The 10952-nt window shown below is 34.8% G+C and overlaps 1 protein-coding gene across 3 annotated transcripts in view; it reads left to right on the top strand.

The window, feature by feature from the left end:
• Positions 1 to 10952, top strand: part of MYO16 (myosin XVI) — a 386603-nt gene that overhangs the window by 269577 nt on the left and 106074 nt on the right. For all 3 annotated transcript variants that reach the window (XM_035317929.1, XM_035317919.1, XM_035317937.1), the window contains 2 exons: positions 4202 to 4354; positions 4971 to 5171. In XM_035317929.1, the coding sequence (XP_035173820.1) occupies positions 4202 to 4354; positions 4971 to 5171 (354 nt within the window). The remainder of the gene's footprint in view (positions 1 to 4201; positions 4355 to 4970; positions 5172 to 10952) is intronic.

Here is a 10952-nt window from a genome sequence, read left to right on the forward strand (position 1 = left end):
CCACTGAAAAGCCAATGTTACTCAGTTTTAAAGCTGGCTACGTCAAAATGCTCACCATGTACCTGACATTAAAATACTTTTTTTTCTTTATTCCTTTACAGTAAATGCTTTGTGGCTGAAAATAAAATCTAAAATTTAGATTCCCAGCCATATTCATTTTGTGACTGGTGAGATGCTGCACAAGGACTTCTAATAGCTAGTATTTTCTTTTTCACAGCAGGACCCACCCCTTTATATCCTACAGTATTGCTGGCCAGCAGTATGAGTGAAAAAGTTACTTGGAACTATTTCAATATCTCTAATTCCAAATTCCTTAAACCTGCTACCATGTTTGTTTCCTTGTTTTCTTATCATTCTGATGTGTTCAAAGTCAAGTGGATGGATATTTCATGTTGCATTGAAATACTATCCTTTATGAAAAGGTTTTGTAGACCCTCTCTTATAGAAGGATTTTCAGGTGACAGCTACCCACAATAAAATTTCAATATAACACTGTTCTGTTTTATTCTGTCTGGGGAGCATACAATGGCAACGGACCCCAAGACAACATGAATTCCCAGTGAAATAGAATTCTTCTAAAAGAGACACAGAAGAGACACATTCAACACAGAGACACATTCAACACAAATGTTTGAATTTGTGTTGAAGCTACACAGAAAACAAGAAGTCTGTACTAAATCCCATTGCCCCTAAGAGGCAAAGGAAGAAGTGTAATGGTTTATGGTGTTGTTATTTATGCATTTAAAATATTCTAATTGGTACTCTACATAGAAGAGTTTTTTATTTATTTTTATTTATTTTTGTTTGCCCTGATTGATTGATTGATATGAAAGGTGTAAGCTTTACTCAGTGCTCCAAATACACATCCCTTGAGAGAGCTAATTCTTCTCCATGACCTAAGGATGTAAATGAGTTTAGCAGAGGGTGATCACATCCATCTCAACCTCACTGTCTAATAGTCACCAAGTTTTCTTTTCACAAATCTCCCCCTTTTTTTGCTATGCTTTTTCAAATAGTGTTTTCTATACACTGAGGAGCAAGGAGACAGGAAATTTTCATTAATGATAGGTAGTTTTCTGTCTTTGGTAGTTTTGGTAGTGTCTTTGGTAGTGATAGGTAGTTTTTCTGTCTTTGGTCAGTACAGTTCTGGTCTCCTACCTAAATTTGAATTTTGAATATACTTAATATTACTAACTGGTCAAATGCAGTAAAGAAAGAGAGGTCAAACTAATACTGTCTAATGTGATGAATACCTATTTGTTTTACTAAATGGCACTATACATATTTTTTTCTGAATACTACAGTTTGGATGCTACTTCAAGTTCAGTTTGTTTAAATACTTTAACTTGGCCTTTTTAATTGTATTGTAGTGATATTCTAGGAGTACTTTTCAATGAAGACTCTGACATGTAAATTGCATTTTTATTTTCACCTAGACATGATAGTGAGTTAGGATTAGAAAGGAAGATAGGTGGAAAGGAAGATTTCGTACAGAAGAGACATACAGTGGAGCCATTAATAGGCTTGTGACAAATAGTTTAACCATGTTTAATGGCAAGAAACACTTTGGGTTATGCTGAGTAACTCTGCAAAAAAAAGCAAATATACAATGCTGAGGTATTCCCACAACATTTATTTTATGTTGAAAATTGTGTTTTCTTTTATTACTACTACATTTCCATCTCATTTACGTGGGTGAAATTAAATGCGTTTTTCTGAACTTTTCATATCTTTGGACAGAAAAAATCATTGTTTATATAAACTTCATATGACAGAGCAAAAGAAGATGGGTTAGCAAAAGTAGTTAATTTCATTTTCATCAGATTTCTACATTTCAGTTTTTTTAATTATTGCAGCAATCTGTCTCAAGCATTTAATTTCAAACATTCTGTTTATCACCTTTTCTCAGCAGGTTGTATAAAACATTGAAATGGAGAAAGATGCAATCAGAGCGTCTTGCTTTTCAGCAGCCCCTGGCTGGTCTTCCAGTGCCCATTCTGCAGAGCTGCTGCTCACAACCAGTGCTAGACAGAGCAGCTTCGGAGCAGCTTGCAGTTTGTATAATAACTTGAGCTTGCTTTCTAGTCTGGTTTGCAGCACCTTATTGTCATTATGGCCAGCCTGCTTATCTGAATGACAGTGTTGCTTATGTTACCAAAAGCACACCAGTGTACGCTATAATATACCAATCTGTAAAGCTTATAATTATTTTTTCTTTTACCAGCCCAACATGTTATGTGTGAATGTTTTAACAAAATAATATGCCTTTCACTACTGGCAGTTGAAACCAATGTTATTTATCAGATCTTTTTAAGATTTGACTAAGTCATTCTTACTGCTGAATACAGCTGAATTTGTTTAGTTTAATAACTTTTCTGCACAGTCAGCACGTCAATTGTTTTTATGTGTTTTAGGATAATTGCCAATGATAAAAAGTAAAATTGAGTGTATAGCGATTTTGTCAACTTCTCTTATGGTAAAATTAGAGAAAATGTACAGTTAAATGACACAGCTCTCTAAAGAACTCATTTCCAAATATAGGTGTACACAGCATTTGTCATGTTGAGGCTTTACATATCCTGTGAATTATAAGCTTGCAATGTTATGTCTGCCTTCTAAAATAATGTTATGGAGCTTCTGAAAACATTTTGGAATTAGAATTTGAATATGGAAAATGTTCAGCAAAGCATGCCTCAGTTAAATTTGCCTGCCTCAAAGTTAAAAAAGCTCTTTCAATAAAAAAAATAAATAGTATAAGTGAATTTTATACTTTCAGTGTTAACAAAGTGAGATAATCTGAATTTTTATAAATCCCTCTTCTAAAAAATACTGGTATTATTTGAGGCTCCATTTTGTCCGCACTTTCATACATTGGTAAGGACAACTAGTAACAGACATTTGGTTATAAAATATGGTTTTTGTTTTATTTCTTGCTGTTATTCACACTAGCCTACTTCATTGTAGAGCAAGTGCAAGCTGACTCTACCAGCATGAGGTGTTAATGGAAAATTCAGGCAGCTATTACACTTTACTTGGGTTCTTTTCCCTTACCTGAATGTTAAACCATGTACTTTTATGGTTGATCTAACTATCTCATATTTTTTAATATGACTTGCTGGTGGAATTGCTTTTATACACTTTATTCATGGAAGATATAGTTTATCGCCAAAACAAATATGTGACTAGTTTAATGTGAAAAGAGACTTTGTGCAGTTATGCCTTGCATGATTCCTCATATAAAGGGTTCTTCCAACCCTCTAAGAGTTTCTGTTTTCTTAATTACCTAGTGATAGTATAACATTGGAAGAGATTTTAGAATTTCTCACTAAAATTACCATTTTAATGTAAACAAAACAGTTCAAGATTTATTCAGTAAACTTATTAAATGTTTACTTTCTTTGAAGATTGTGAACTTTGAATAAAATACAAAAGGTCCAGGAATAAGCTGATAAGCCTCGCCTGTTTTTAATTGTAAACCAGATTCCTATTAAACTATTTTACAAAAGTGACACAAGTCTTAAAAGGCAATCAAAGAAAATAGTTGAGAGGTTTTTATATTATTTATCTCTGCAGACTTTGAACTTTTCTATGGAAGACCATTTTCTTGCCAACTTTCCTTTAGAATATCAATAAAATGGAGAGAGGCATTTAGTAAAATATTACTAGTTGTTTTATATGATATATTTGGGCAAAACATAATGAGTTCTTCAGAAACTGTTTTAGACTTCAGTGACTGGATAAGTGGAAGCAGAGTTTGAACGTATTTGTTAATAGTAAACTAACTACAAAATCAGGATCTTAATCAAATATGCAGTTATTTTTTTCTGAAAACACATAGAATCTATGTAGTCTTCCTGAATATAAACTGCAGAAGATTATTGAGTGTAACAACATATATTTAGAGTTACACCACTTCAGTCAATGGAATTAGAGTAAATTTGCACTGTTTCATAACACTGGTATTTGATAACTCTTATGTAGAATTCACAATTATACAGACAGAAAACTTTATTCCCAATTTAATACTAATAGCTATTAAGATGTAAATTTCCCTAGGGTCTTCCTAATATGCGGTCTAGGGAGAGAGAACATGTTGTGGATTGACATTTCATCAAATTCAATATTAGATGTGCAGTAAACCCTATACCGATGAATTATCCAGTTAACTTCTAATACATTTTTTTTCTTCATTTCTCAATAGCTGTGTATCAATATGACCAATGAGAAGATACACCAGTATATCAATGAAGTACTTTTCCTACAAGAGCAAGCAGAATGTGTACAAGAGGGAGTTACCATGGAAACAGTATATTCTCCTGGAAACCATACTGCAGCCTTGGATTTTTTCTTTCAGGTAGTTTTCAGATCCACTTTACATCATGTGTATTTATACACGTACTCTGCGTGTTAGACTAATATGAAGTTTTGTTTACTTTTCCTGTTTTTTTGAATCTAAAGGGAAGGTTATGGAACCAAGAAAACCATGGAGAGGGTTGTCTGTTCTTGCAGGTTGAGGTCTAACAGATTTGTAATGATCTGATAATGGTTGAAGAAGATGTAACAGAAAGTCATTGCCCATACTGATTCCTGTGTAACATTTGTGTATCATGTCATGTCCTGACTGCAGCTGTAGTACTGACCAAGCTCTGTTGTAAACTTGGCAGTATCTTTTATGCCTTTTATGCCTGGAGCATGTTTTTCTTTTATGCCTGGAGCATGTTTTTAGAGTAAAACTTCTAAGGACATAGCCCGATCAGTTTTCTAGAAAATCAGAAATAATGATCAGTTTTGAATTATCTGATATGCATAGGCATTGAGACTTACCAGAACATTTATACTGCTTTTTTTTTTTTTTTTCCTTTTCTTTCTGTAATAAGTGATAGGTTTATCTTTATTAAATTACCAGCTGTATTACTTCACAAGGAACAACTGAAATTACATAAAACCAAAACATCTATTTTTTATTTCAGAAACCATCAGGCTTTTTGTCAGTGCTAGATGAAGAAAGCCAATCTAACTGGTCAGTGGAACAGAGTCTTTCTAAACGCATTCAGTCCTACCTGGATACATCAGACACAAATACAGTTTATTCTTCCACAAAAGATGGGAATGGTAACCTTGCGCCAAAGGATCAGGGCTCCACCTTCACCATTATGCATTATGCTGGGAGGGTAAGTTGTTTGAATGATTGGTTACACACAGTTAATGTAAATTCTGTGTGGTGTGTCCAAATTCTGGTTGCAAATAACAATTCACATTCTAATGATGAATTTTGAGATGACAGCTTGGTATCTCAATGTAATACATGGATAGAATCGCTGGTGTGTACACTATGGTGGTTTTTTTTTTTTAGTAATGTTACAGAATAGGTAAGTGTTAATCAGGACTTTTTAGCAGGATTTAGTCTACATAATTCCGTATCCTAAATTGCATTTTCACTGTAAGCTGTTTATGAAGAAGAGGGGTGATTCAGATATCTCAGCATAAATGTTTAATGTCATTTTAGTTGGCTGTCGCTTTGCTTTCAGAAGTTGTTCCAGAACAGGATAGGTTCCTTGTAGGTCCTGTGCCATATATATAGATACCATGGATACCAGCATGAACCTGGCCAAAAAAAAAAACACATTTTTGCTGGCAAGTTGGCAATCATACCTAAAATATGTTTAGTACAGTATTTAAAATGAGCTAATTAGTATAGAAGGTATGGACATAAACTGGGGTTCTCAGTTCTCTCTTTTCAAAGTTTCCACCGAAACCAAGTGAAAATGTAGACTGAAAGTTGCAGGAATCAGTCCTTGCATCTGAACAAATTGTTCTGTGTCTTTTCACACTTTCCAAGTCTTAAGCAGTGATCCCATGAGCTATCTCTCCACTGATGAAATCCCATAAAAGCTTTGTGCCTGGCAGCTGTGTTTAGCTAATTTGCCAAGGAACCACAACACAGTGATCATATGCACTGTGTTGTTTATAAATATAAATTTACTTGTTATTGGTTGATGACTTACATAATAGGGGACTTTAAACCTGATGTCTCAGGAAGCCTGATATCAGGCAAAGCCTGAGTTTTTCATGATTTAGTGGTGGTTTTTGACTTGTACCTCATCACATCAGAATCTTCTGTGGAAGCCATGTAGAAACTGCAGGTGCTTCAGCTTAACCAGACAAGTGAGACCTAGATGAGGTCACTGAGCAAGAAACTGGGCAGCTATGATAAAGTCTTTTGATTAAAATGCATATTACAATGCTAACACAAATGTAAGAGCTTCACTGCTCCTTACTGTGAAAGGTAGTTAGAGCAACCTTCTCTTCACATGGTTGTCCTTGTAGCAAATGCAGAGAGTTTATCTGGTGTGCTGCTAAAATATCAGTATAGATTCAGAAAGGAGCTCTTTGTGCTTGTTAGGGTAAGAACAAAAGAAATAGAGCTCTAATCCTTGTTGCTAAAGGTATTCCACTGAATGACACACTTTCTGCTATGATGAAAATTTTAGGTGCAACAGATTTATGCTATTGAATACTCAGTCAACTATTGGCAGTGAGTACACGTAGGAGTCAAGTTCAAGACTTGCCTCCAAGTCACCAAAAAAAGACTTGCTCTCTCTGTCATATCTCAAGGTAACATTATGTTTCCTGAACTGTGCAGAGCAAATGAGAAGACAAGCTCTGCGTGCTTAGGCTTCTTTGACCAGATTAGGGTCCTTTGCAGTAATATATATGGGGAAAGGTCTATTTTGTGGCTCTTATTTGGCATCAGAAATGAAGTAGATGAAAGTGCTGGGCAGCATTCTGACGCAGGCAAATTTGTCCCTGCCCAATGATAGAAATGTGGTCATTATGGAAAGGATTAAGAGTGTTTGGACAGTGCTTAAATTCTTAACCTAAATACTCTGAATAACTCCCTGGAGGCTCTTTCATCATGAAGCCTTCTACTTACGCCCAAATTAATTGCCAAAGGTAAGTGTTTTGAATACCTCTACTACTGGAACTTATATATATATAGTAGAAATGTGGGCACGTGGGGGTTAGATAACAGCACAGTGAAGATTTTCTGAAATTTATTAGCACTTAAAGTGATTGAGTTAATTTCTGACAGTGGGCTCCAGATGTCTAAATTCCTTTATAAATCTGTTGTTGTTCTTAGGTAAGGTGTTTTTTTTGTTTGTTTGTTTTTTGTTTTGTTTTGTTTTTTAAATGGAGTTCTGTTGTGATTATCCAAATTTATTAGAATACCTCGAAAAAGCTTCCACACACTAGAAGACTGATAGGGAAACAGCAGCAAGGAAGCTGTATTAAAATCGCAATCACAACAAAAAGCAAATTTCTTGAGGTTGAAAACATTTTATTTCATTCTCTGAAGGACTCAGTAGGATCATTTGTTCAGATCAAAGATTCAGGTGCCCAGTTCTGAAACTTAAATCATGAGTGGTAAAGAGTACACTTCTAATTAATGTGTGTTTTATCCTTGCATAGTTTAGATTGTTTTTATTACATAGGTTCTTGGTTTGACCTTTTCCTATTAATAGTAATGACATTTGATCTAAAAGTATGAACAAATAGGTGGCTCTCCAAGTAATGTAAATTCACACATTCTTTTGAAGTCAATGGAGATCCTTTGGTTTACATTGGCCAAGGAATTATTCCAGACTGTAAGGTTGTTCTTTGCATCCGCATAGCAGTAAAATGCTCATGTCCCTGCCAAAACAGAAAAGTTCCTGTGCAAGTGCATAACTCCCCTTACTTTAATAGTGACTGAGCAAGATCTTTAAAGACACTTGCATTTTTGATAATTCATAGAACTGTTACCAAGCTATCATAAGTTGAAATGTCCAGGGATTTATGATAGGAATTTACATAAAATCTGATTATAGCATCATTGTACTAAATTATTACACAAATGTATTTTTTTCCCAGACTAGTGTATCTTCATAGGTTGAAAGAAAATGATATTAAATTATTATTATTTTTTTTTTTTAAACTGCTGATTCTGTTCTTGAGATTGTGCTATTACTACATTTAGTATCTATTTTATAGAAGTCATTTGTGATTTATACTTAACGAAAATTGTTAATAGATCGGACTTTTAAATACATCAGGTTTTATTGGCACTCAAAAATAAGAATTTCATATATAAAGTGACAGTATAGTTTGGCAGGTTTTGATGGTTATTTTTATAGTCTGATATCAATTAAGTGAGTCTAAAGCAAGAGAAGTAGAAAGCAGTCTTCCTCTGCATCATTATGTTCAGAGATCTCCAAATTTAAAACGGGGGCTGGGGGGGAGGGGGCTGATTTTATTCTCACTTATCACAATTTTTCACTGATTGTAACTACTTTAGCTTGGTAAAGCTTCTTATTATTTACATGAGTATAGCTGAAAGATGAATGAGACCCAGAGGATAGAAGAAGAATTACCAGTAAAATGTGACAGGTAATTGAACATGAAATTTTCACTTCTAGGCTTAATCATTTATATTCAGGTAATGTGTCTAGGCTGGTGTTCACAGAAAAAGTAACACTGAATGCAGGCTTTATGTTAAACAGAAGGTGAGGGCAGACAGCCTGATTTCCCTAGGTAACAAAAGCTGTAACTGCAATGTAGTTCACAGTCAGTGTGAAACAGTCCATGTCATCTACTGCAAAAAAAATTCCACGTTGGACCTGGTTTGGGCTCCTTTTTTTCAACAGGTTATGTATGTAGCTCCAGAAGTCCAGAAAAAAACTAGGTTCAGATATGTATACTCAGGTAGCTACTTAGAGTTGCCATTTCAGCAACTCTAAGTGCAGTTATACTGCAAAAAGCAGCTATTGAAAATTCTGCCTTGCTGAAGAGAGCTACTATTTTGTCTTTAATTGAGATGCCAGACAGCCTTTTGTGAATGAAAGTGTGTTTCTAGCTTTGTATTATGAGCGAATTACAACTGACACAAATGTGTCCATGCAGTTTTAAGGACCTCTAACATGTTCCTATCTTAATGTTATGTAACTATTGTCATAGGAGAATAGTCTTTTTTTTCCCCACTATTAAGTCTTTTCGACTGATTATAATCATGCATTGTCAAGTATCACTCATTCACTTGTTTTGTGATCAGTAGCCTTCCCTAGGACTACATATGCCATATTGCTGTTCCAAGCCTAATTACATTATTCCAGAACAGGCAGTACTAAGAGAAAAAGAAGAGATAAGGGGCAAGAAATAAAAATGAAGGTCAAAATGAAGCTAGTAAGGCATACAGGGAGAAGAGATTTAGAAGGAAAGGATTTTTTTAGAAGGAAGGATTTTTTTTTAAAAAAAATATTTTTTATTATACTCTTGAATCCTTTGGAATGGAGAAAGTGGACTAAAAGAGGAAGCTGTGCACAAGTAAGCTGCTGCACATAGAAATCAATGTGTGAGTGAAATTTTTCAATGGAAGATGAGAATGAATTCCATATTACACAAATGTGTCAGAACCATCCCGTGGAAGAAAGGAAACTTTTTTTCTTTATTTCTCTTGAATTTCACTATTATGCCTGCACAACACTAGATCTGCCTTCTTCTGCAGTAGTATGATACAGTTGTTAACTCCATGATCACATCACATGTTTAGCAAAGGCCACTGTGAATCTTAGTACTTGATCATATCAAGTACTTTACTTTATCTCCCAGTTTTAATTTTGCAGCTGAACAGACTCCTACAATGCCTTGATATATTATGAGTCCCTTCTAAGAGCCATTTGATGTCTTGGTATCTGACTGCTATGAGACAAAAAGCTTATCTGTTCAGTTCAGGCAGAAGGTAGAAAAGAATGATTCAGGTTTTATAAGACTAAAGAAATCTAGTGGAAGGCTTTATCTGAAAGTTGTCTTACACATTGCCTTTAATGTTGGCAGCCTGATCTCTTCTGGAAAAATTCTGCTCGTCTAGGGTATTGCTTTGTTTCTGATGCTTGGTGTAAATGTGGGTATACTCAGCTGCTTCTTGCAGAGCCCATCTGCCTGGCAGCACTGTGAGAGGATAGGCACGGTGAGCCCATGGTGCACACTGCCAGCTTGTCTGGAGGAAATAAGGTGTTTTGTGGGTGCAGTTGATCAATGCATCTAACCATCAGCTGAAACTGTACTGAGAATGTATAATACCAAATCTCTATATATTTTTTGTCAATAACATTAATATTTACAGTGTAGGCTCTCATGTAAGGGCTTCACATGAATTACATCTCTGAACTGTCAGCCTTACTGATAGTCATGATTTTTGAAGAATAACATTCCATCATGGAATCTTCTTTAGGATTCAAAGTTGTTTTATTTTTTCCTAATTTTATGGAAGAATTAACATGCCAGTAAGTAAAGCAGAAATATATAAGCTAATATATTAGCTTAACATAATGCAAAGAGACACAGATTTACCTTGTAGCAGTATTTAACATATCCTTGTATGAGATAATGAGCTATATGCCCATTTGTTCAAGTAGCCTGAATAACGTCATACTTTAAGCTTTGTGTAGTTTATACTTGAATTAAAATATCTGTTAAGCCCCTTGTCAACATTTGCTTTGTCACTGTTTTTGACTTATAGTACTATCATAAATTGTTCAGACCAAAAGACCAACTTCTTTGCTCTATTAACCAGTGCACATAATGTTCTTTAAGTGCAGATCAATGTCTGTGCCATTTCTCAGCTATGCACATTTCAAAAATACCTCTCAGCTGTCAGCTCACCTTCACCAATGCAGTCATCTCTGAAATGCCTTATGTATCCTAGGCAGACTGTGAAACTGAACCTCTAAATCAAAAGACAAAAGGAGATAGATTAATCAATAAGGATGCTTTCATTTTCTCTTTTTTTTTTTCCCCAGGCTGAATCCCCAGACATAACAATCAAATCAGTCTAGTCTAAGTTATACCAAAGTCTCTAAAGGTTATTTGACAAAGATTTTTTTTTTTTTTTTCACACAGACAAGGTAGTTGTACTT

This window comes from Oxyura jamaicensis, chromosome 1, assembly GCF_011077185.1.
Source record: "Oxyura jamaicensis isolate SHBP4307 breed ruddy duck chromosome 1, BPBGC_Ojam_1.0, whole genome shotgun sequence".
In the NCBI taxonomy this organism is placed as follows: Eukaryota; Metazoa; Chordata; class Aves; order Anseriformes; family Anatidae; genus Oxyura; species Oxyura jamaicensis.